Raw genomic sequence first — 27360 nt, 5'->3', positions numbered from 1 at the left:
GTATGCCAGAGGAAAAACATGTTTCAAAAGACACATTTGTCAAACCAAAATAATGAGTTCTTCAAGTGTGTGTGATTTAGCAACACGAAAATTCCTTGAGGACAAAACGGTAACCACATAATAATGGCTTACTGAGCAGGCACGGAGCTAAAAATCTGTAGTCTGGTATTGCCACTTCGATGTCACAGCACTTAACTATCTTTGGGTGGTTTTCCATGGCCACAAAATCAGCATGACTTCTCCATTAATTTTTAAGAAATGGCAGGAATGACTGGACTCTTGTGGTAACAATTATAAGCTATTTTGACTCCATAAAATGAGTCACTGTGATAGATGGTGACAAGAAGCAAGTGCTCCTGTTACTTGAGGTAAGCCCTCAAAACTGCTTATCTTCTTAAGGTTTCAAAGTCACTGATCAGCACAAACTGCTGTTTCTACTAAAAATGATAAATGACACAATCATCACCACCTTTGAAAAACTAATCTTTGATCAAATTCTATATGAGAAATATTAGAACAGATTATTTACACAGTACTCCTCTTCCTGGGGAGCAAGACTTGGTACCCTTTAATGAGAGAGGATGAAAAAGTGTCATGCAACAAATTCTGGCTCTTTGGGTCTAATAGCTTCTTTGTACCAAGATAATACACTTCCTTTTCTAACAGCTAAATAAAAGCTCAAAGAGAAAAAGCAGGGGAGGAAGACAAAGGTTCTTCTCAGACAAGTTGACTGACAACTTTTAACAGAAGTCCATTATCACATCATTACTATATTTGGCTCCTTTATTGGACTTGTTTCTTTACATATTCATTTGACTGTGTTTCGTCCAATAAGGATTTGAGAAGAAGCTAGATTTCAAATTCATGTAATCAACATTTAGGAAGTGCCCAACAAAAGAGGCACTGCTAACTGAAGCTGCCTGGTATACTTTTGTCGAGGCCCGACATAGCAATGCTTGCCTTTAAGGTGGCATTAGTGTATCCTAGCAATGGAACACTTTTATAGATGAATGAAAATAACTTGAATTCTAAGATCTTCTCCTTTTTACTCTTTAGTAGAGTTTCCTTCTTTTTCTCTCTGAACAATACTATGCTTCTGGCAAACTCTGAAGTAGGATTTCAGCAGGAAGAGTTGAGATATGGGTGCTGGCTTAACCTTTGCGAGCACTTCCTCATTTTTGAAATCTTCAGTAAAATGAGTAAGTACTACCGTTTACTCATTTTACTCTTCAACCAAACATGCCAAACACCTGTACTGTATTTTTTTTGAGGATTTTACTGTACTTCTGTAGGTGTTATTTATCCTCAAAGATTTTCCATTTTAAAGACCTCATAGGGCTGCCACATCATCACTGTGATGTAAGGAGAGACATATTAGATCACCTGCAAGCAGAGATAGAGGAGGCACATAATGTATCTCGAGATCACAGGCCAGGGACAAAACTGGCATCATAATTTCTCCACTAGGTTGCATACACCCTCATTTATCTACATCAAAACATAAAGACATCTACATGCTTTTGCCCCCTTCCAGTCAATCACTAGATTTACACAAACGCTTATTTCTTAAATCTGTTAATTTGGGTTTTTCAAAAACACTAAGTAGATACTTAATAACCAAACTCCTTCACATCCATTGTAATGCTGGCATGAAATATTATAATAAAACACCTAGTTTGGTGGTGAGAGCATGGATTCATGTCTCCTTTTAGTGGCCATGTGACTCTGGGCAATTTATTTAACTCCTAGACTCCTCATTAGTTCAACTGGGGCAATGCTACCTCTTAGGAATGTTGTATCAAATGAAATAATACATGCGAGTTGCTTAGCACAGTGCTCAATAAATGGTAGCTAAGGCCCCCCCTCGTCATAATGATTGAGAGGGCACTGCATAGATTTTGAATAGTTCCTGATGAGAATCTCATATTAATTCAGACGAAAAAGTTCTGATTTTGATAATGTTAAGTGGCTACGCAAGTATCACTGAGTCAAATTGCCCTTAAGAATTTTTACATCGCACGGAGGGAAATGTGTGAAATGCTACTGGGGCGCTCTGGGTTGCAGGCTGATGGGAGCGCGTGTATGTGGGAGTCCCGGGACGACCCGAGACGGAGGGGCAGGGATGCGGAGGACTGCGGCGGTTACTCACGCGGGGGTGACACCCTTGGGCAGCCCCAGGGCGTTGACGGCCGCCGGCGGCGGCTGCGAGGGCAGCAGAGCGCTGAGGAAGGCCGCGGGCGTCTGGCTGTGGCCGAAGCGGGTGGCAGGCGACGAGCAGTGGGACGCCTGCCCCGGGCTCGGGAGCGGCGGTGGTGGCGGCGGCAGTGGGAACACGTCGGGCACCGAGAAGGCAGCAGTAGGGCTGAAGACCGGGGGCGGCGGGGGCGGGGGCGACGGGGAGGAGGAGCCCCACGGGGCGTCGGGCTCGGAGCCGAAGGGCTGCGCGAAGGGCGGCACGGGCGCGCGGCCGAACTGCCTCGGCGTCGGGGACATGGGCGACGGGAGGCTGGACGAGCTGGGGCTGGAGGCCGGCGTGCCGTGGCCCGACGCGGGCCCGAGGTTCTGCGCGGCGATGAACTGCTTGGGGCGCGCGTAGTTGAAGGAGCCGGAGGACTGCATGGCGGGGGCGGAGCGGGAGGCCAGCGCGCTCATGGGCTCCGGGGACGCGGGCGGCGTGCAGGCCGCGAGCTCGGGGAAGGCGGGAGGCGGCGGGAAGGGGGGCGAGGGCGGCGCGCTGCGCGGGGCTGGCGGAGGCTGCCGAGCGCCGGCCTCCTGCTCCAGTCGGATTTGGTTCTGGAGTTGCTGGATCTTCAGAGGGTCCCTGGAGGGAGAGAGAGAAGCGACACCTTCAGAGCGGGAACGGCCAGGAACGTGCATTCCAGGAGTGAGCTCAGCTTGTGAGCATCGCTTGGCACTTAGGCCAGCTACAGAGAACACCCAGGGAACGGGCACACGTTAGCAGCCCGAAGTGTGGTGCCAGCAGTTCATTCCGGACCAAGCGCTAAGTCAGTAAAGTATGCTCGCCCATTTCACTGTCTCATTTAGTTTCACATAAGGTGATCCCAACCAGTTTACAAATCCTGATGGAAATTTTGTCTGACTTCCAGGAGCCATATTTTGTTTTTAACTGGATCAAGAAATATTAAGAGAAAAACGTTTCGACATCAGTTCTCAGTCCTCTCATTCGTAGCCAATTTTTGGTAAAAGAATTCTATCAAAATGAGAAAGTTAAAAGCAAAAAAAAAACCACTTGGTTGAAGTTATATTTGGCAGATTTAGGTTAGTCCAATTTGCCTACTTCAGTGCTGTCAACTCTACAGTCAATAAATACCACAGGTGGATTTTTAAAAAAATTTGCTTTCATCTCTACATTTGTCCCCTAAGAAAGTCTTTATGCAAAATTTTAGTAGTAAACTAATTGCCAATTTCTTACACAAACCTTAATGCACACTGATACTGTATGTTATTTCAAACACATGTAAACAAGTGACATCTATAACAGGTAGGTGTTCAATAAACAATAGCAAAATATTTTATAGTAATGTATATTTAATTCCCCCAAATATTTACCATTGAGAAGAGATAGTTCAAATTTTTATTTCTGAAATAAGAGTAAGCAGCTAGCAATGATCTAATATCTCACTCTTTTACTCAAACTTTGCTGTACATCCAGGATGTTTTCCTTTATTCACATGAGGTAAACATAGGGATAGCTGTCAAAAGAAACTTCAACAGAAGGTGGCACTGTAACAAGCAGATAAAACAAGTATCTATGAATAGACAATAAACCTTTTAAAACTAAAAATCAGACCCCAAAACTTTCTTATCCATAGGCAAAAATCAAGCCTTCAGAGACTCAGCAATACAAAGAATTGAAGCGGCCAATAAAAAGTGAAAAAATATCTAGGTCTTTTCGCAAGTATCATGAGCTGTGGGAACATCAGCAAGTTCTAAACTCTGTCCTGTGTCTTCTGTTCCCTTCTATAATTATCCAGTAAAGTGATTACACTTAAGTCCACGAGAAGACAAAGACACACTTTCTTGGGAACTGAAAAGTGTAATGAGGAGATGGTTCTATGTTCTTAATATGTACAGAGCATCAAATACTTGAACAGCAAAGAACTTTGTGGGGTCCTATTGAACTTGAGTATTTTAAAAGTAGCCATGTCACTGCTGGGATTCACCACTGCCCTGAAGTTCCAGATGTCTGTGTGGTTTGGGTAGACCGTCCAGCACATGTGCTCTGGCATTCATTCATTTAGAACTGGCCCAGGAATAGAACTCATAAAAACCACCCACTAGCTCTAAAATCCATTATCCAGCACTCTCCATTCCGAGTCCCCAAATGCTTCATCTCCCTGCCTTTGCTGTCTCTCTTACATTTCCTCACTAGGGCAGCATGCATCCCAGTCCCAGGATGTTTATCATCAACACTCTTCCACACCCTTCAGCTGACCTCTGCATCTGGATTGGAAGCCATCTGTGTGGCTCTTCTCAAAGGCGCTGCTCCCCTACTCTGTGAGCCCACCTGGGCTCACGATGGCCAAAGCCACAGCTGTGTTTTAAGTATTTTAGGCTTGGCCTGGCATCAGCAAATTGCTGTGTGTGGTGGCTCTGCTGAAGTAGCTACAGACATCATATCACGCTCTGTACTTGATGTGAGGATTCCCTGGCCCCAGGATTAGGGAGTGACTCTTGAGAGCCAGTCTTCAAAGAAACCAGGGCAGGAAAGCCCAGACCAGGACTATATTGGTTCGAAACTTCTCCATGGGTCAGCCTATTCATTTGGGCATTAAAAAGAACCACCATGTTTGCTAACCCAAGTGGGCCTAAAGCTGTGGAAGTGCTACCTTTAGTATGAAGTGACAGTTTAAGAAATTATTAATGTAGCATTTCACAAGAAATGAATGGGCATTCTAGTGATTTGGCTGCTAGTATATGCTGCGGTGAAGAATTTTGCTAGAGTTTTGACTTCCCATTTTTTAGTGGTTCAGTGAGGCATGAAGAATATAATATGCAGGGACTGGAGGGGGTGGGGAAAGGAGCACAAAAACATTTATTTTGAATTTTAAAGTGTCTGACTTTATTTCTGTGCAAATGATAATCTTTTAAATACTTGAGTTAAATGGATTTCATATCTAGACTGTGATGTGATGAAATGCACAATTTTACCATTTTCTTCTTCCTCATTAAGCTATTTTTAGAAAAGTTGATTTTCACAGAGATAAAAAGGCCAAAAGAATGAAAGGTACCAGAAAGGCAAGGTTGCCTATAGCTTTTGGAAATTACTTAGAAGTTATTTGTCATAAGAAATTCATTACTTCTTTAGTTTCTCCATTTTTTTTTCTGCTGTCTTTTCTCTGAAAAAAAGAAACTGAACTTTTTGGAAATACTTTGTATTTCCAAATAGTATGACAAGTTAAGTGTTCTAGATAGCCCTAGTTGCAAATGTACTTTGAGTATCATTTGTTTAAATCTTTGGTCTTGCACAAGTAATTCATCAAATTTCTCCCAGCTTTTTTCCCCTCTCCCCACCATACCCCTAATTCAAAAAATCTAAGCAATTCCCCACTCTTGCCCATCCTTCAATTCTAAAAGTTTTGATACTGAAGGAAAGGAGACTGTCTAGACCTGTCACAGTCTACTTACACATGGGAAGACTGGTTTTAAGTAACACTCAAGGCCACAGAGCAAGTTACCTGCAGAGCCAGGTTAGAACCTGTGTCTGTCCCTGCTCTTTTCACTACATCAGGCATGTAACATAAAAGGACCCTGACCTTCAATGTGACTTAAAAAAAAAAAATCTGTGACTATATTTTCCTTCTGAGGACTTTATTCACTTTTATACCTTACTGCAGCTGTAACATCGAGGGCCTTTAGGATCTGAATCATCAGTTAAGGTTTTAAATACATATTTAAGAATATATTTAAGAGTATTTGACTTCAAACTTGATTTCATGCTAACTCAATAGATTCCCCTCATACATTATAGAAAATAACTCCCCTACCCCAGTGGTTTGCACAAAGCTTTCAACAAGAATAATTTTACAGATGGTTGGATGGGGCAAAGATTTAGATTTGACAGAGATAAGGAGAGGTGTATGACCCAATTTATTTTCTAATTCAGTCATCTCTCCTGCCACTAGATTAAAGCCAAGTTCAGAAAAAGTTAACCACACTAAAAACAGTGTCCCAAGTGGCAGAATGGCACATGACAAAAAGGGCTAGAGTCACAGTTAGATGGAACTGGCTTGGAACCCCAGCTCAGCTGGCTACTAGCTTGTGGGGTCCTTGTGAGAATTAAATGAGCACAGTGCCTGGTTCAGAGCATGAGCTCAATAAATTATCTTTCGCAGCAGAAGAGAATCATGTCAATCCTGGTTACTTTACAAACCAGACCTTTTAAAACAGGAACAATGTTTTACTTATTGCAGGGGATGTTTCCCTTCAGCTATTTCCATTGCAAGTGGCTGGCAAGGGAACAGCAGTGGCAGGTGGGCAGATGGGGAACTGGAGATGGGGCTGTCATGAGACCAGCTAAGATGGCTGGTTTTAGCACTGCTCCTCCCGCTTCTCCTCAACACGAAGCCGTAGGGCACTTATCATGTGCCCAGCACTGGAGACACACACCAACCCTAGGAGGTAGGGATGGTTATCCCCATTTAAAAAATTCACCATCAGTTAGTGAGGTCAAGTAATGTGTCCAAGGGCAGAACCTGGATGTGAAGGGCTGGCTGGCTCAGAAAGCCTGGTGCTACATCATTCTCTATAAAGTGCTCAGTAAACAAAAAAGGTTTGTTAAAATATTGGCTATTATTACTACATATCACTTTTTCTCTGGGAAACCGCAACCCAAGTTTAAAATAAATGATGTGAAAGTAAACTTCTGGAAAACAGCTTTTATGTAAATTGGAAATTCCTGGTATGTCTCTCTGGAGTAGTATCTGGATTGCAAGTAATTTATCCCCTGCTCATAATAATAAAGATGGGGTATTCGTAATTGTCCAGAAAAACTCTTGAGATCACAAAGCTGAAAAACATTTGTGATCTATGCATAAATATGCTGTTGGTTTATATGCTTTCTTTCATATTTGACTGTGTGACAGAAGCCGTTGTATGAAGAGTTGCAAGACTGTACCCTCTGAACCATAAGCTCCTCTGGTCCTGATATTTATAAGCACTTTAAAGGTAAGGAGGGTAACTTTTGGCATCCTCACAGCACCTGGCCAAACACTAAACATGGGTGGACTCATCACTGTCAATGACAACAATGATATAAATTTCTTACTGCAATTTCTGTACCCCACTGGGTTCATCGGGCATGTTCAGTACAACATTCCTATACTAGGAGGGTCCCATATTGGACTGGGAAATCTTAAGAATTTTCAAATGAAGGTAGGTAAGTGATTTAGGGGTAAGCTGGTAGGTATTTCCACAATATATTCCCATCTGGCTAAGATTAGCTCAGTATCATATGCATGAGACTTCAATGTATCAATTCTGGGAATGTATAAAATAGAAAATAAAACTCCTACAAGGGCTTCCCACTCAGGTAGTACCGATTCAGTTCCATCTATAACTTTATTATAGTAATGCTTCAACTGTCTTTTAAAATTCTATTACTCATAGCTCAATTGATATCTTCATATCACAGAAGCTAGGTCCACTGCATGAAGGTCAATATCTAACAACTTGATTTGTTTAGCACTAACTTATGATTGCCCCTTAGGAAAAGGTATGTAAATCCCAATCTTAAGAATAATCATTTATTTACACAGTAAGGATTAATAAAAGACAAATGAGAATGTATTGCACTGGGCTTATGGGAGGTTGTGAGTGCAAAAATTAATTCAAATACATTCCCCTAAGGTTGGGGGAGAAGGCAGGGATAAAAATCTGGATTTTCTCCAAAGTACCATAAACAAAAAAATGCTAGAATTAAATTAAAATTGATTACTGCTTGGGAATATGTGTAAGTTTAAAATGTATTGCAAAAGGACATAGGTTTCTTTACAAAGCCCTGTTTTTTGACCTTTAATGCATTCTGAACCTTTTGTAAATTGTGCTGACTTTCCAAACAAAGCCAGAACTGAACACGATTACGGAGGAGGGCTCAAGGGAGAAGTGACCTGAGTGACATCAGCACATGACTTGAGGCTTTTTTAGAGAGGCTTTTCCTTTGAACTTAGAATAAGAGCCATATTTGGCTCTGCCACAGAAAAACAGTAGCTTTGTATGTCATAATGCATAAAGTTGATCTCTATTTGAAGTCATTCCATGTACCGATAGAGAGAGAGAGAAGGAGCGATTGATGACCAATTCCTAATCCTCCTGGGAACTTCTCTGGAATATCAAAGGATGGCTGAGTCTCTCAAGTAACATAAGGAATAGGAATGAGAGGTAGGGGAGATGGTGCTCTTCAAGGGTCAGTAGCAATGTGAACTGTTTCTCAGAAGTTGACTCCTGCCGCTGGCTCCCAGATGTTGAGATGTCTCATCTAGGAGGTGTGTGGAGATCCAACTCTGTGGGGTAAATGGTCACTTTGGCTCTGAGAGGGCTGCAGGATGTGGTCCAAAGCATTTATAGCCCCACCAGAAGAGCAGGATTTGTAGCCTGACATAAATTGCATATGATAAGGGACAGGCTTTGCCAGTGCCTGCAGTTGTGATGTGCCTGAGGAATCTGACTAACACAGAACGCTGGGCGCTTCAGTCCCAGCCTCTTTTTGGGGGAGGAATCCAAAGTCAGCTTCTAAAAGAGTCAACTCTGCACCACAGTTAAATGCCCAAAATGATTTTCATTTCTGCTGATGGAAAGGCCAGTGAAAACAGCAGGAAGATATTAGTTGATTCTTATAAAAACTATGCTAATTTAGTGGACATTAAAAGGAATTAATACTGACTGTTCCTAATAGAAAACGTTTGGTTTTAATTCTTAACATAGACAAAGTACATTTTGAAGAAAAATCTGTTTTTCAACCTTTTTTTTTCAATGCTTGAAGCAAAATCAGTGATCTCATTTCTAATTGAAACACCAAAGAAAAGCTCCCTGTGAGACAGATGTTGAGAAACTTTAAGGTCTTAAGTATAAAATTTCTCTGAGATTTTGAAGAATTAGGGAAGAAAGGACAGACAGATATTTCACTTTCTGTCTTCCAATGAAATGACAAATTTGGCATATTTTAAGGTTTCATATGGTTAATGTTTCCCCAACTTTTCATTTTCATTCATCATACAGTGGCTGGTGCCATCCCTTGTGTCAGTCCCATCATGGCTTATGCTTGCTGGGTTGAATACATCCAAAACAGTGGTATGCAGTCAGTATTTATAAGAGTCGATTACTACTAAGGGCAGAGTGTCATCTCTTTCCAAACAAATAACCATTATCTACTCCCCAAATGTCTTTACAAAAAATAGCAATCCTCCCACTTTGCTGAGCCCTCCATTTTCAGTATCTTCCTCTTTACTCACAGGGAAGTCACTCAATAAATATCTGCTGAATTGAAGTTAAATCCCTAGATTTCTATACAATATAAAACTCCCTGTTCCATCAAGCTGTATGGCATTCAGCAACACACAGTTGCATTTTCCTAAGGGAGTACTCTTGGAAATAAAGCCATTATCATGCAGGTTATTTACAAGTAAAAACATGGAGTCAGCCCAGTAGAGAAATGTTCAAATAGTGCAGCTCCTGCTCTGCCACGTTCTGTTTATGACTTTGGATACTTCATTTATCCTTTCTGGGGTAGTTTTTCAACTTTAAGGTCCTAATAAACTTTCAGATTTTATGACCTGTCCTCTTTAGCCCTGTAAGATTTAAACATTATAAAGAACCTAATTTCAAAGAAACTGGTAAACTTGGACAACTAAACGAGTCCAAGTATGGTACTTATTTGTGTGTGTGCATATATTAACCTTATGCATATGCTGTTTTCACACCTATTTCAACTGTTTTTGAAAAATGTATATATCAGTTTTTGGAAAACAGAAGATTTTAAAGGCATTCGAGAGGCAGATAAAAACAATTCCATGGTCAATCTTCTTACAAAAGGAAGAATACTTTATTCTGTGAATAATCTGTTCTGTGAATATTCTGTCAACTAACTGGCTAAAATTAATTGCATTTTTTTCTTAAGACAGATATACCTATAGATACATTCTACCCAGATCAAGACAAAAATAGCTTTTAGGTTTTGTGTGTCTCAAAATAGTTTCTATGGGGCTAGAGTTGGATGTGGTTCTGCTATAATGCTTTCCCTTAAAGGAAACATGGAAACTATTTCCGTGGGAAGTGGCCAATGTTCTGTTAATAACCCTTACCCCTCTTTCTGCCACAACTCTTTTGAATGTTTAGGCTTTGACATTTTATTCAAATATGAAGATAGGGTTGTGCTATGCTCAGCAGTCCCGTGGCTTTTCTCTGCCCTCATTCTTGATATCTCTGCAGCCTCTGACAGTGGGCTCACCCACGCCATCTTTCTTGAAGCACTCTTCTCCCTTGACATCACTAAGACAACTCTCCTTGTTCTCCTACTTCTGGGACTGTGCCTTACTTCCTTCACTGGTTCTCCATCTCTCTAAATCTGGGTACCTTTCCAAGATCTAAACTTTACGCTCCTCTTTGCACAAGGAGTCAGTCAGCTGCATCACTCTCGCTCCCTGATCTCTCTAACCCAGCCCTCAGTCCTGAATTCCATTATCCACTTCCATGTAACATAAATGTGCTACTTCACTTCAAACTTATGTCTAGACAGAGCTCCTCTCACCCTGATCTAACTTGTCTCCATAAAATAATATCTGATATTTAAGATAGCCATAATTTGGCCTCAAATAGTCCTAACAGTCTTATCTCCAACTAATGCTGCTCTATCTCTACCTTTTCACTCTTCTAAGTTTGTTACTCTTATTGTTCCCCAAACTGATTTTGAGTTTTCCTTCCTGTTGGCCTCTTCTCATGCACTGCCCTCTTTTGGAAGGCCACCCCCAACAATTTCTCTCCATCCACTGTCTTCATCCTTTAGTGCCCATTTCAATGCCCATTTCTTCTTGAAGCCCTCCTAGTAACATCTAGCAGTTCTTACTCCCTCCTCCATACTACTCCAGCCCACAAGGCTGGCACGGCACTGTCAGTTTGGCAGTGGCATTATCATCTCACACACCAGCCCAGATTGCCCAGAACCAGACATGTTCTATCTTCTTGATTATTACAGTGTTTTGCACATAGATGTCACTTACTACCTGTCAAAAGATTGCCAGGCATCCTTTTGTGTGGAATACAGGAAAGGGAAATGCATCTTCTAATAAAGCAGATACATATGTATCAGAGCTCTTATAGTAACAGTACTTATATATTTCTGGCTTGTTAGTATCCAAAATGTGAAACTCCCAAACCTGAATGAGAGCTTTTGTGAACCTGGTAACGCAGCTCCTAATTTGGCATCTGTGAGGCCCTCCATCATGTTCCAGGCAGTGGCAGCCTGTACCAGTGCCCATTTTCCATTTTGTTTGGTTATCAGTCAAAAATGCAATAAGTTTATGTTTACCTTGAAGAGAAGTGCCTCGGGGATACTTTCAGTACTTGGTGAGAACTTCAGTCATTTCTAGGCAGTTCTTTTCTTTGATAGGACCCATTCTTCCCATCCCTGCACTGTTCTACAGCCACTTTTTCAAAACATAGACTGTATCCTGAGATAACAAAGTTGGTCCCTATACAGAGAGAGGAAACAGTTCCCTTGTGTGTCCATTGTGTAGTGTAGCAAGTCATAAAAGACCGGACAGAGTGTTTCTAACAAGGCCGCATTGAATGCCTGTGTTGGGGCTAGAATCTAAAGCACTGATGTCTGCCTGGAACATCACACTGATGTCTGTATTCATTTTTCAAGTGTTGTGAAGTACTGCCAGGAATCGCTTATGGCTGATACTAAGTTAAAGAATGTGTAGGTGGAGGTCATGCTTTATTTCTGGAGGGAGAACGCGGCCAATGGTTGAATGCATCGCAGTAAGCATTCATACAAGCAAGTAATGACTCACTAGTAGGTGGAGAATTGAATGAGTTTCTTCTTAAAGTCAATTTCCTGAAACTCCAAGTGTGGCAGACATTTGTTTTTATTCTCTACCATTCTTCTTTCATCTGGTAACAGCACTCCTCCCTCCCTTTATAGACCTGCTTCTACCCTATTCCTTGTGGGTCTGCCAGTCACAATCCTCTTGCCCTTGGTTGCAGGGTGAGCATGTGATCCAGGACTAGTCAGCTGGTATATGGCTTCAGCAAATTATCCAAGGATAAGTATATAATCCAGGTCAGGCCAGGCCAATCAGGGCCTTTCCCTGGGACTTTTCATACTGAAGATGGAAGGGAAATGTGTCTAAAAGGATAGGATCACCTAGAATTCCTGGCCATCATGGAAGGGTCTACAAAAAGGAAGCCAGTACATAAAAAGCAGCCAACTCCTTATATAAAAGAAAAAGGGAGAGAGGCAGGTAAAATTGGAATACTATTTTAGCAGCTGGGTCCAGATAACCCTCAGACCAGTTTTATCTCAGAATTTTTCTTTCTTTTTCTTTTCTTTTTTTTTTTTTCTCTTCACTTAAATTAGTTCAAATGGTCTCTTAACACTTTTTAGAAAGTGGCCTTGGAAACCAACAAGTCCAATATCCTTATGTTATGATATGCAGATGGAAACACAGGGAGATCAAGAAATTGCTGTTATCAGCTGATTGGTACCAAAGGCCCAATAAGAACATCTTGCTGGTAAGAACAATATAAAAATTAATCTAATAGCACTATTGGAAGTTGATGAATCAATAAATGGATGAATTCATATGTTGTTCGTAAACTTGTGAAATAAACCACCAGAAGGGCTAAAAACAAATAGTTTAAGTGTTTACCTCTGGAAAGTAAGACGAGGAAGAGGTGGGGGGAGGACATCTTTTATTTTTGCATTTTATACTCTTCTGTACTGTTTGGCTGTTTTTAACTATGTGCATATAAAAAATCTAGTGATTAAAAAGACTCTTAAAACATAAAACTCCGTAAGTTTGTAACTTAAAGAAGGTCTTAGACAGTAACAAAATATCCTGGAGGCCTGAGAAGGGTATCCATTCATCCATTTCCTGTGTTTAAAGCCACCAGTGGAGGCCTTTTCCAAATAATTTCATCAAGCATGACTATTGCTACTACTGCCAGCACCAACAGCGTCACCACTATCTAGTGATGAGAGCTAACTGTTCTAGAGCACTTACTATGTACCAAACACCATTTTAAGCACTTTTCCATATAAACTCGTTTAATTTTTATAAAAACCCTAGGAGAGAGGCCACTTGTATTATCTGCATTTTACAGATAAGGAAATTGAGACACGAAGATATATAGTCAGTTGTCCAAGATTATGCAGCTGGAAAGAAGTGGAGATGGGATTTAAACTGAGGAGCTCTGGCTCATGACCATGACGTTACCATGTCTCTAACCAAAGCACCATGACTTATCTTGTATTTACCACGTGCAATGTGACTTCCTCAGACACAGAGGACCTTTCTGATTTGGGCTCCACTCAAGACTACGGCTCTAAGTCTGCCCCTCCTATACCCTATTTCTTTGTTATTGAGATACAGATATTGCAATGGCGCCCAAAACAGCTATAGAGACAGCCGGGCTATGTCCTGAACACATTCCATACATATAATTTTAGGTAGTTATGTCTCATATGGTAGGCTTAAAAACATTTATTGGAAAAAGTATAAGAATGTACAAAGCAACCTGGAGGAGTTGACTTTGAAACTAAGAAATTAAATTTGCTTCCAGAATTTATTTCAGCGTAAGTACCATCAACTAGCATTCATTATATTGAGAAACCAATGAATGGTTGGTCTCTACTAACCAAACATCATGTATTTACAGCTAAATATTATATATCCAAAATGTGAACAGGAAGATGAAACCAACTGATAAAGGTTCTTACTTCACATTTTCCTAGTATTAATTCAAATTTCTGAGAAAAATCAAGAGACATATATCACATAAGAGCAATAAATACTACCATAGAATTTCATGGTATGGAAGTTCCTACATACTTATGGTTCTGTCCTTCACTCTCCTTTTTGAACACAATGTTTGTGGTAGAAAAATATAAATACAAAAAGAATCATTTCCAAAATAATTAGATTTGAATTCTTAAAAATAGTTTAGTATTTACTTATGTGTTTGTTTATGAATGACACAGGGTCTTGCTCTGTCACCCAGGCTGGAGTAAAGTGGTGTCGTCTTGGCTCACTGCAGCCTCAAACTCCTGGGCTCAAGTGATCCTTCTGCCTCGGCCTCATGAGCAGCTGGAACTACTGGTGTATGTCACCACACCCAACGGGATTTTTTTTTTTTTTAGTAGAGACAGGGTCTCACTATGTTGCCCAGGCTCAAGCAGTCCTCCCACCTTGGCCTCCCCAAGTGCTGGGATTACAGGTGTGAGCCACCACACATGGCCTAAATAGCTTTGTTTTTAAATCACCGACAGCCCTTTTTAGCATCTCCTGCCTCTGGGCTACTTAGTGCTTTCCCGGGTAGAAGTGACTGTGACACCAATTATCTGTGTGGCCTTGACTAAATCATTCTCGGTCTGACTTTCTTCATATCTTTGCAGTATAGTTGGATTATTTTTAAATAGTCCCCTTTAAATATTTTTAAAATGTGCCCATGCTATAAAATTCATTCTTTAGTCTTTCAAGATTGTACATCTGAATATCACTAATATTACTCATCTGTTATGATATTCCATCTCTTGAGATACTGTATCACTAAATATGATACAATTTAGAAACATTATATCACATGGTGAACAACACTATAAAGATGACTTTTCAAATTTCTATTAACATAGGCCTGTAACTGAAGAACTAAACATTTCTGAATAAATAATAATGTAGCCAATAACATTTTCTACATATTTTGGTCTTGCAATCAATGTGAGGAATGCACAGTTGGATCTGGATACTCAGAGCCATGTATTTCCTCTTACAACTCTACCATTGCTAGTTTAAATGCTAATGGCCAAGATATACAAGCCAAAGGGTCCGTGGTGTGAATGCAGGGCTTGCCTGATCACCAGACTCCCTTCCCAACCTCTCATCTGAAGAAGGAGAAAGTTCTTGAAAAAGCTCAAAAATGCATTTTGGCAAGCTCAAGAGATGCAGCTTAGCAGCATGAATTAAGAGACTTGTGACTGTGGAAAAGAACTGTAAATTTTAAATGGCTTTTGCCCTTCTTAGCTTTTGACCAGCTGACCTTGACATTCCTTAGAGGCCAAAGGATGAGATGCAGTGAAGGCAGTGCTGCCTAGCCATTTGCCCTCAGGAGGCGGCACCAGTCCTTCCAGCAGTGGATGAAGTCTATCCAGTGTGTCTTGGGGAGAACTGTAATAAATGAGGCTCCCTCCCTGAGAAATGACTAAAACCACGAAAATAAATTCTTAGATGAAACAGCTCAATTATCTAATGTAATTACTCCTAAGGAAAAAATGAGAGAAATTTATCATAGCTACATGAAGTTTCCAATGTGGTTATATATGACTGTGTATAGTCAACAGTTATTCATCTGGCGTTCTATCAAACAGAGTTTTCTATAATATGGTATCTGTGACTGTTTCCAATACAATAAAAATGCTGCAAAATCTTGAAATGCTTTTCAAAAGAAGAATACTTTATAGTATAGCATGTACAGCTGCAGTATTGAGCTCATTTTGCTGTACTTTATTAATCTTTTCCAAAACATGTAAATAATGAAGTTTGTTGCACACCACATCTGGATTTCATGATTATACTGTAAGACTTATAGAGTAGATGGCCCTTCATTTAGGGAAGTAGTATATACACCAGAATGTGCCTTTTCAAGATTTAAACAACGGAAAAAGCCACTGAAGTATGTGTAGTACCTGTGTGCCGAGATACACAGGAAAGCATGGAATGTGTGGGTGGAAGGAACCGGGATAATCTCATCCAGCTGAGTAATGAGTACGTTTGGTGCAGTGCCACACAGGAGGCCACCAGCAGAGCTCAGAGTAGTAACTGGGTTTCTCCACTCTTAGCCTCTCAAGTGATGACACCAAGGTGAGAACTTCTTTCACTAAAAGGCTTAATCTTTTAAATAACTGAACCAGAAAGTCATTTCTAACAAGAATACAGATAAACATTACAAAGAACAAAGAAAAGAAATGTTCAAAATCTGTCAGGTTCCAACAAGGGTTACTTTTTCCCTGAAGAGAGATGAACCCCATTGCCTAGAAGTAATGTGTAGCTGACTGTCCCGTGGTTCTATGTCTGAGTAACAGTCTCATCACTTGTGTGTATGTGAGCATATATACATGTATATGACTACAGTGGTATCAGCAATCATGCATATTTTCAAGCTTAAATATGATGAAATTGTTAAAGGGCTATAGTCCTAATTACAGCTAATACAGAGTATACTTAATCATACTTCTGTTCCTAACTTGTCCTTTTAGGCATGATCTTATCTCTTGATTGTGGCCACCCGTAAAGAAAAGCATATCTCTAATCTCAGAAGCACAAGGAGTTCATACCAGGAAACCAAGATTAGTAAGTATCTTTGTGGTGAATACCTTTTGAATAAGACAGGATTAATGTAACAGTTAAAAGGATAGAAATATAAAAGTTACAAACTTACTAGTGATTTTTTTCTTTGGTGTGGACATTTGTTGATCTTTAAAATATATCATGGGAGTAAATAAAAGATCTATAGAATTTACAAAAATGTCAAAATGAACCAGAAGACATTAAAGTCATTCATGATATATGTTAATGACCTAATAGAGGAAACTTTTTTTTTCCTTTCAGGAACATCATGTATCGTCTTTCAAAATTACTATATAGGATCAGTGGAACACTGGACACTGACAGAGTGGGCCCTGCAGCCTTCACTGCTTCCTCATGGAGGGATTTCCAGGACGGGGGCCCTCTTTGCCTGTCTCCTCCCCTTGTGGCAAATATGGGTGGGGGTTGGATCTGGGCATGCTTACATCAGCCCCTCCCTTGCTCGTCTCTCTTTGGATCTTGCTTGCAGTGAGCGGGCTTTTTCTTCTTGTGTTTTGGAGGGTGGGATCTGCGCGGAGCTGTTCAATGCTGCCTGTGACTGGGTATTAGTATGCTTAGCTCAAGGTGAAGTATAAGCCAGCTCATGAGGCCCAGCAGTGCATCCCCCTTTCTTCTCTGAGTTCTCCCCAGTACAAATTTGGTGCTTGGATCTCTTTCTGACTCCTCAGTTTATCTGTCAAATGGTTCCTAACTTGAGTAGGGAGAGAGGATCATCCCCCGTCAAATGTACATTATTCATGCACTGTAATGGTGTAAAAGGACCCTAGACACATGGGCTCCCTTGCTAATAAGCGCACCTTCAAAGCGATATTCATTATTTAGCATTTATCGGAAGAGGCTGGCCCCAGCTCTGGTGAAGGGCAGAGAAGTGTGGGTGGCCTCACGTGTTCTCAACGTCACCAAATGATAGCATTAAACAGACCCACTCCCTCATGGAAGGCAATCTGACGACCTTCTATTGATATTGCAACATGTGTCTCTGGCAGCAGGATCTCAGTCCTTACGTCAGGGATATGGGAGGACTTCCTCCACTTCATGTATATGCTTTCCCTAAGCAGATCTGGCAGATGCAAATTTATCCCTATCTTCTCATTTCCAATGAAGTTTTAGTATCCACATCCCCTCCTGAAGACAGAAAACTTGTCTTTGTAACCCTTTTTATTTCAGCTGATCTAAATAATTAGTTCAGATTTACCCTGACAAATGGCTTTTACCATTTTCAGTTTCTTACCCTGTAACAAAATACTGCCATCAAGTTTTGATTATGAAAATGGCTGAAGGCAAGGGACCATATGAGAGAGTGCAATCAACAACATAGTCTTTTTGCCCAACATAATTTGACATTTTTAGCTTAGACAATTAAAGCACAATGACTGTTCCTGAAAATCAGTACAGTAGTCATAATAAAACTTTTTTCTTGGCTGGGCACAGTGTTGCATGCCTGTAATCTCAGCACTTTGGGAGGCTGAGGTGGGAGGATCACTTGAGCTCAGATCTTGAGACCAGCCTAGACAACACAGTGAAACCTCATCTATGCTAAAAATAAAAAAAATAAAAAATTAGCCAGGTGTGATGGTGTGAGTCTGTAGTCCCAGCTACTTGCTTGAGCCCAGGAGAACAAGGCTGCAGGGAGCCACGATCACGCCACTACACTCTAGACTGGGTGACAGAACAAGATCCTGTTTCAAAACAAAGCAAACAAAACAACTTTTTGTTTTTAAAATTGAACTGTTTATTGTAACTGCAGACATTTCTATACAATATTTCTTTTTAATCTCTTGAAATTAAATCCTATTTTTTAAAGAATACACATGATTAAATGAAAACAAAAAACCCCTCCAAACCCTATTGGATTTCCAACCTCAGCTCACAACTGACACCTTATACAAAAGTTAACTAATAGCAGTCTTCAACAGGCCAGGGATGGTGGCTCATGCCTGTAATCCCAGCACTTTGGGAGGCTGAAAGGGGAGGATCACTTGAGCCCAGAAGGTTGAGACCAGCATTGGCAACAAAGTGAGACCCTGTCTCTACAGAAAACTAAAAAATTAGCTGGGCATGGTGATGCATGCCTGGAGTCCCAGCTACTCGGGAGGCTGAGATGGGAGGATCAACTGGGCCCAGGAGGTCATGATCTTGCGGCCACAACACTCTAGCCTGGGGGACAGAGCGAGACCCCATCTCTAAAAAAATAAAAAAAATCTTCAACATAAATGTGAATCTAAAACTATAAAATTTCAAGAAGGAATCATAGGAGAAAATCTTTGTGACCATAAGTTAGGTAAAGATTTCTTAGATAAGACAACAAAAGGGTGACCCATAAGAGAAAAAAAATTGAATTGGGACTTCATCAAAATTAAAAACCTCTGCTCTTCATAATGCAAAAGATATAAAGAGAACACTGAAAATACATCTTCATCTCTTACTTTTTCTTCCCAGTCCAATTTCCCTCTCCAGCATCAACCAAATACTGTTACCATTTCTCAAGTTCCCTCCTAAGCCAGCCCATACATAATAAGCATATAGATATACACTGTGTGGTGGTTCTACTGCTTTTTTACCGAGTTTTTTTAAACACAAAACTTCCGTATTCAGTAGATTTATTGGATTATTCAGTGTAGTCCTACACTCCCAACAGCATTCACTGGTCATCCACGCAGCCGAGGCAAAGTTCTTTGGAAGTAATTAGTTTTGAAGTTTACTTAAGCAAATATGGAAACAAAACATTAAAATTTTTAATTCGTTTGCCTTGGCTAAAACAAACAAAAAATATTTCCTAAGATATCAGCTCACTGTGTATTATTTAGGCCATACTTCATATTTAGCTATGTCAGCTGTGGTATCCTGGGGGAAAGATGTTGTCATGTGGGGCCTCACACCAAAATATTATTTGAAGTACACAGAAACCAGCTTCTTCAATTTCTTCCATTTCTTTGGGTATTGTGTTTTTAAATAATGAAATTCTCTCTTAAAGAAAAATGAGGATCTCTTTAGTCACGTTGAGGACTACAGGAAGTATTTGCCTCAGGCTGAATTTTTTGTTTTTTGAGACTCTGTCATCCCAGACTGGAGTGCAGTGGCACGATCTCAGCTCACTGCAACCTCCGCCTCCTGGGTTCAAGTGATTCTTGTGCCTCAGCCTCCCAAATAACCGGGATTACAGATGTGCGCCACCAGGCACAGATAATTTTTGTATTTTAGTAGAGACAGGGTTTCACCATGTTGGCCAGGCTGGCCTGAAACTCCTGACTTCAAGCGATCTGCCCACCTCGGCCTTCCCAGAGTGCAGGATTACAGGCAGTAGCCACTGCACCTGGCTCTCAGGCTGAATTAAAATCACCTTTCACACTCCACAGCACAACTCACTCACTCAACTATTGGAGCGAGCAAGAAGAGTACTCCCATCTCTCTTTTATTATCTTGTTTTATTTACTTCACAGCATTTATTACTGAAATGACTACATTGATGTGTTTCTTTTTAGACTTTCTGCCTCTGCCCCGACTCTTGCCCTGGGAGTCAGAGGGGGCTTCTGTCCAGCTGTGCATGGCTATGGTTGAGGATCTGGTATCAACAGATCGTTCTCCACCATACCAACTCCATTTCTACCACTGGGATTGGCCCTTATTACTGTTGTCTGGTTTGTACACCCAGCAGCAGTTTTCAGACGCGAAAAGATGAGAGATGAGCATTTAGAGTAATTACCATCAATTCTGCAGCACTGGTTCGGGTGTAAAGGTTGTGTGTTTACCTGATTTCACAACCTCCAGACCTGCACTGTCCCACTTTGGTAGCCGTTAGCCAAATGTAACTATTAAGTGCTTGAACAGTGGTTAGTCAGAATTGAGACGTGTTATAAGTGTCAAGTACACAGCAGATTTAAAAAATGTAGTTTAAAAAGAGATTGGAAAATGATCTTATGACTAGTTTTTATATTATTTACATGTTAAAATAATATTTTGAATATATTGGATTAAATAACATGTACTATTAAAATTAATTTATTTTTCCTTTTTAATGTGACTACTAGAAAACAAACTGCATATGTGGTCTTCATTTGTGGTGGTTCACATTCTATTTCTACTGTACGGTACTCCTTGAGGCCTAGTTCTAAAAGTTCCCTCACTTCTCACAAGGGTTACTATCTGTTTGTCCTACTAGAGGTTCGCCAGATGCTCTACTGAACAGGAATTATACAGCAGAGCCTCAGAATCTAAGGACTTGGTCTCTGAGGGACCAATATTTGGGGTAGTGGTGATAGACTTGTCCATGATAGTGGCAAAAAGTTGTCCTCCAATTTTTTACAAGTTTCCTAACTTATTTGCTGACTTCCCATCAAGTAATATTAGAAATGATTCTAAGCTTGCATTTCTCAAACCTTTCCACTCTTCTAAGACATCCACACGCGGTCAGCATGTCTGGGGCACCGGTGGTGCTACCTATCGACAGATGAGAGCCCTCCACCTCCAGCAGGGCCTTCTCCTTCAGGCAGAGAGAGAAGACTCCGTTTCCATAGAGAGGCTCATCCTGTTCAGATCAACTACAAGGCCACAGTTGTAAAGGAGTCAGTCCTGCCAGCAGCTGTAAGCATGGATAACTATCAGTCATGGGGGGAAGCTGTCCCCTCCAGAGACATAGGGTAAAAGGCAGAAGATAGCAGGCTGTGGGGTGGAGATGAATTTGACTTTTCTCTCACGTGAAATGCAGTGTAAGCCCCGAGTCACGTAACAGAGCAAAGCAAAAATGTCGTTAACACGTTGACAGAAGGAAGGAATGACCAATTATAACGCTGAGGTTTTATGTTTAAATGCTACAAATTTTTCTCCAGTTTACAAATACGTTTAAATAAAAGTCTTAATGCAAAAGTCCAAAAATGATAGTCTACTGTCTTAAGACCCACAGACTATTTTTATATTTAGAGTAAGGTGAGGGGGATGGGAGTGAATCTAGATTGAATAGTGCCAGACAATGGGCAGAACGTGACTCTTAAACACACATTATCTTTCTTCTAAGAAGCTACTATTGCTTCCTTCTCAAAGCCCGCTTTGGATTTTATTTTTTTTGAGACTGGGTCTCATTCTGTTGCCCTGGTTGGAGTGCAGTGGTGCAATCACGGCTCACTGCAGCCTCGACCTCCCAGGCCCAAGTGATCCTTCCACCTTAGCCTCCCAAGTAGCTGGAACCACAGGTATGTGCCACTGTGCCCAGCTAATTTTTTTACTTTTGTAAAGATGGGGTCTCCCTGTGTTGACCAAGCTGGTCTCCAATTCCTAAGCTCAAGCGATTCTCCTGAGTTGGCCTCCCCAAGTGCTGGGATGACAGGCATGAGCACTCTGGAAAGTTAACACAATCTTCTGAACCAAGGTATTATTATTAGTTATCTATCTTTTGACCCAGAAACCAGTATCTCAGAGAAACATGCCAAATTAAAGAGATTACAATGGATACTTTCTTCACACTCGAAATAAAAGGTAGCATCTTAATGCAAGTATTTATGCTTGATCAAACTTTATAAAAACAAGATGCCTGGAAAAATATCTTCCAGCCCATTTATGAGTGTATAACTTAAAGAAAAAATGCCCCCTGATGTACTAACTTTGTGTGGCTAAATATAGTTAGCAGCCCTCATGCTTCATAGCCCATTTTCCCCTGGAATTCAGCTAATATAAATAAAACAAATGAAGGGAACCTGGCCCCCATCCATGAACATTACATCATTCTTCCTTATTAGGAAAACTTCTTCAAATCTGAAATTTTGCTCTAAATAATCAGAGTTTCTGTTTCTCAGTGAGTAACAAGGCAGGGGGCTGCCCTCATCAGAAGTGTTGCTGTGTGGGAAGCAATGTGTGTGACGTGCAGGCTCATCTCAACAGTGATGTTTCCAACAGTAGTAACACCAGGGAAAGCATTAACGTGCATTTAGGAAAGCGCAGGTAATTCTCTCCAAATTTTTGCTTTCTATATATTCTTGGATATATGCCTGTGTTATGGTAAACAGAAGGATGAGAAAGCAGAAATTCTTAGGTTCTTTTGTAATACTGGTTCTGACCAAAGATTTTTGTATCTGATCGATCTTAATTAACAGGATGATGCAGTGGTTAAAAATATAAGGCAGCTCTGCCACTGCTCCCTGAAACACACTTGAGTTTCCTCTTAAGTGATGTCTAATTTGTTAGACAACTTGAGGTTATCTATTTTTGCTCTCAGCCGTCAGCATATTAACACGCGAGCTGATCTAGGCTTCTTGGTAGGAAAGGTAAGATTTATGAAGTTAATGTGTACATGTAAAATAAAAATCAATTAAAACAAATGTCTTCTTTAAACATCACCTTTCCATGGATTTAAACAGGGCTGTTTATCAGTTTGCTAATTCTACCTGGCGTTTCACCTTTCTTTCATCTTGATGTAAGGACTATTCTCATGAAAAATAAGTAAAAAAGAGTTGGAAAAAACACTTCTAAATGTGAAGTCTACAATGGTGTTCACGAAGCTAGTACCATATTCTAAAACAAATAATTTATAAATAAATCCTGAGATGCAATGGAGCATTAGTGTAAGCAAACAATGAAGCCTTCTTACAGAGCACTGCCTCTGGCAGGCAGTACATACCAGCCCACTCACCGAGTTCTCATTTTCCACTTTGGCTAGCTAACAAAATCAGAGTAGTCAATTACGCTGTTCATGAAAACATAAAGTGCGAGGAATGGCCATGAGAGACGGGTTGTCGAGAGAAGGAAGACTGGTCTAGAAAATACGAGGATGGTTCCAACAGTTCCAAGTTTATACTTCTAAATCTCTTTATTTCTGAACTTTTCTAACATTTATGTTTTCAAAAGAAAAAAAAACAAATATGCCTTGTGCTTTGTGCTCAGTTAATTGGACGGCTGGATGGTCCTCAGTGTTTCCCGTAACGGGCCCCTGCACTGGCAAATTGGGAAAGCATTTCTATTCAAGGACTCCAAGAACTTCCCAGTTCCAAAGGACCCTTCCATCCTCTAGGAGTTTTATTCATATACTTCTTAACTGGTTTAGGAATGAAAGGTAATGCTGTACTTCTTAGCCATGTAGGCTCTGGAGTTAGACTGCCTGTGTTTAAACTTTAGACTCTATTATTTACTGGCTGAGTTTCTTTGATCACTTAATTTTTCTGAACCTGCTTCTTCATCTTTAAAATGGGGGTCATATATTTCTCAAAGGAAGATAGAAAAGCAGCTGACAAACATGAAAAAATCCTCAGCATCACTAATCACCAGAGAAATGCAAACCAAAACCACGATGAGATACCACCATCTCACACCAGTCAGAATGGCTATTATTACAACGTCAAAAAACAACAGCTGCTGGCCAGGATGTGGAGAAAAGGGAATGCTTATACACTGTTGGTGGGAATGTAAATTAGGCCACTGTGGAAAGCAGTTTGGAAATTTCTCAAAGAACTAAAAATAGAACTACCATTAGACTCAGCAATCCCAGTAGTGGGTATATACCTAAAGGAAAATAAATCATTCTACCAAAAAGCCCCACATGGTACATGTACACTCACCCATCATAGCACTGTTCACAACAGCAAAGACGTGGAACCAACCTAGATGCCATCAATGGTGGATTAGATAAAGAAAATGTGGTACATATACACCATGGAATACTATACAGCCATAACAAAGAGCAGAACCATGTCCTTTGTAGCAACAGGGATGCAGCTGGAGGCCATTATCCTAAGCAAATTAACGCAGCAACAGAAAACCAAATACCTCCTGATAAGTGGCAGCTAAACACTGTACACATACAAACATGAAGATGGGAATGACAGACACTGGGAACTCCAAAAGTGAGGAGAGAAGGAGGTGGGGAGGGGCTGAAAAACTTCCTCCTGGGTACTGTGTGCACCACCTGGGTGAGAGGATCAATAGAAACCCAAACCTTAGCATCATGAATATACCCTTGTAACAAACCTGCCCATGTAACCAGTGAATCTAAAATAAATAAAATGGGGGTCATCATAGCACTTCCCTCCTAGACTGTGAAGATGAAATGTAGTAGTACATATAAAGTATTTTAAGCAATGTTCAAGCATGCCTTCAATAAATGTGAGCTGTTAGTATTCAGGACAGTCATGTCAATAATTCATTGTCCAAATGTGGACCCTTTAATCTGGGACAAAGGCTGAATTATATAGAACTCTAGACAACTGGCAGATTGACTGTCCTGGGGAAAAGGGAACATGTAGCCATCCCATTTATATTACATAATGTCAAGGCCACACACTGCACAGTGCTGACTTACCAAAATTAACAACATTTGTGTATCACTGGGTACTAGAGTGTATAAGGGATCAGATGGAATAAGAAAGCCTTAATTAAAAAAATCATGAATTATAATTTAAAGCATTTAAGATAGACCTACCACTTACATGTTAATCACTCATTTTGCTGAACTTAGAACACTCCTTTTCAGGCCGGGCGAGGTAGCTCACGCCTGTAATCCCAGCACTCTGGGAGGCCGAGGCACGAGGTCGAGAGATCGAGACCATCCTGGCCAACATGGTGAAACCTTGTCTCTACTAAAAATACAAAAGTTAGCTGGGCGTCATGGCATGCGCCTGTAATCCCAGCTACTTTGGAGGCTGAGGCAGGAGAATCACTTGAACCCGGGAGGCGGAGCTTGCAGTGAACCAAGATGGCGCCACTGCACTCCGGCCTGGCAGCAGAGTGAGACTCCGTCTCAAAACAAACAAACAAACAAAAAAACCCCCCAAAAAAACCAGAATATTCCTTCTCAGCATTATCCCAAATATACTGTAAAGTTTAGTTTAAATTATTTTTACAGTGTTTTCATCCTTCTTCATGGCCTCCTTCCCACAAACATCAGGAAAATGGGAACTGATGAGGAGAGTAACATTAAATAAAAAGGGAAGTAGAAGTAATTTTATTGTTGTGTTCAGCACAGACGGACCCAATTACAGTCCTACAAGTACCTGGGTTGCTTCCCTCCTGACCTGGAGAAGAGTCCCCCGGTACACTGTCATTGTGGAAACAGAGAAAACACATCTGTTAAAAATGAGCTTTAGTGGAAAAAATTCAGCTGGCATTCTCTTTTCCTCTCTGTCGTCCTTTTTTAATAGCACTCTTATGTAAGGTCGTTACTATATATAGTAGAGAACAGGGAGCTGTGATTTGACCTGTACAGAGGCAGTCAGATGTGGGCCATTTCCTACCTTTGTGGGCCCAAAGGCAGCTGAACCTGCCGGACAGCAGGAGCGGCGGCACCTGGAACCCTTGCTCTTTGAGACCTCGGCACGGCTGCACTGCTGTTCTCTTCTTGCATCTTCAGCCTCCCACCTACAAAATCGGCATAGGGCCTACTTCTGATCTAACTCAGTGGGGATGCCTGTGGAACCTCAAAGAACATCTGGGAAACATTTTTTTTGGCTTTGTCAATACGTATTTTTCCTCTGTATATCCATCCAAGATTTATGCAAGAGCTAGAATTCTAACATTCCAGTCTAAGAAACCTAGACCGTCCTACCATCCCCGACCAGCTTGTCCAAGCAAGGTAATTGCTTGTTTATTGTCTTTTTCTCCCACTACCAGTCTTTCTCAAGAGCAGAGTTCACATCTATTCTGTTCAACAATGTATTATCTTAGATACAGCATACCATCCATGAATGAATGACTCCATGAGTAAACAGAGGCAGTAGTAGCGAATATTTACTGAACACTTACCAGGTGACTCTAGAGAATTTAATCTCTCGGTGCCTCTGTTTTCTCATCTATGTAATGGGGTAATAATGGAACCCAGAGAGTAGGGCTGTTGCAGAGATTAAAAGAGAAGAGTGCTTAGTTGTTACTGGAACCCTCTCTTCCTCTTTAGTCAGTGGCACCACCCCTGATCCTGTTTCACAAGTCAGAACCGCAGGAGTCAGGCCTGCCTGTCCCCATCCGCCTCTCTCAGCCACCACGAGTCCTGCCTTTCCCTCTTCCTACACTTCTCCCACACGCTGTTCTCTCCCATGCAGCCAGTTTCAAAACCCACATGGAATCCTGTGACTCTTGACTTGCCTGTCCCCAGTGGCTTTCGCTTGCTCTTGGGATCAACTCCAAATCCCTTCACCTGGCCCACCAGGCCTGGTCGCCCCCTGTAGCCTCTTCTTTTCTCCCTCCCACCCCCATTCTCAGAGTCTCAGCCCTTCCCTTCAATGTGCGATTCCTCCTGACTGCACACCTGTCTCTGTCTCCCATTTAGCCTTCAGATGTCAGGTCAAACATCACTTCCTGAGGCTCTTTCCTCAGGCCTCTAAACCACATGAGGTCTTTCAGTTTCCTGCCCTCAGAGGTTGTGGCACATTTTTTCCACAGCATCTGCCACACCAGCACTCCTTACACGTCTTTTATCTGGTCTCTAATAATTCCATGCACCCAGGCCCTTGAGGGTCTTTTCTAGCTTTGGTAAAATGCAAGCTGGGAGGCAGGATGCTGATAGAGGAGTGAGTAAAGGCTGGTCTAGAGAGCATCTGAGAGCTTCTGTGGACTTCCTCTAGAGGGACCACTGATCATCTGTAAAATCACCTGTATTTGACTTTTAAGGCCAAAATTTCTAAGGAAAAAAAATGTCTGTACACACGTGGGAAAAGCTAGTAATTATGCTGGCTAAAAGAAAAAGTTACTCTGTGAGATGCTCATATATGAAGTCCTCTCAGATGTTGCTATCTCACTTCTCATTTTCCTATCAATAATTAACTATGTGTGACTTTTCTCCCTTTACATT

The 27360-nt window shown here is 41.1% G+C and overlaps 1 protein-coding gene and 1 long non-coding RNA gene across 4 annotated transcripts in view; one reads left to right on the top strand and one right to left on the bottom strand.

Annotated features, from left to right (window-relative positions):
* Window positions 1-27360, bottom strand: part of PALLD (palladin, cytoskeletal associated protein) — a 422857-nt gene that overhangs the window by 47842 nt on the left and 347655 nt on the right. For 2 of the 3 annotated variants that reach the window (XM_055276361.1, XM_055276362.1), the window contains exon 10: window positions 2150-2821. The exons of the other annotated variant lie outside the window; for it this stretch is intronic. In XM_055276361.1, coding sequence (XP_055132336.1) covers window positions 2150-2821 — 672 coding nt within the window. The remainder of the gene's footprint in view (window positions 1-2149; window positions 2822-27360) is intronic. 3 annotated transcript variants of the gene reach the window in all.
* Window positions 7018-21017, top strand: LOC129481226 (uncharacterized). Its single transcript, XR_008657293.2, has 4 exons — window positions 7018-7188; window positions 12675-12750; window positions 16490-16583; window positions 16842-21017. It is a non-coding gene; the product is annotated as an uncharacterized lncRNA (long non-coding RNA).

Source organism: Symphalangus syndactylus, chromosome 4, assembly GCF_028878055.3.
Source record: "Symphalangus syndactylus isolate Jambi chromosome 4, NHGRI_mSymSyn1-v2.1_pri, whole genome shotgun sequence".
NCBI classification, from domain to species: Eukaryota; Metazoa; Chordata; class Mammalia; order Primates; family Hylobatidae; genus Symphalangus; species Symphalangus syndactylus.
The sequence above is the reverse complement of the archived record's forward strand: the minus strand, read 5'-3'. Positions and strand labels throughout refer to the sequence as shown.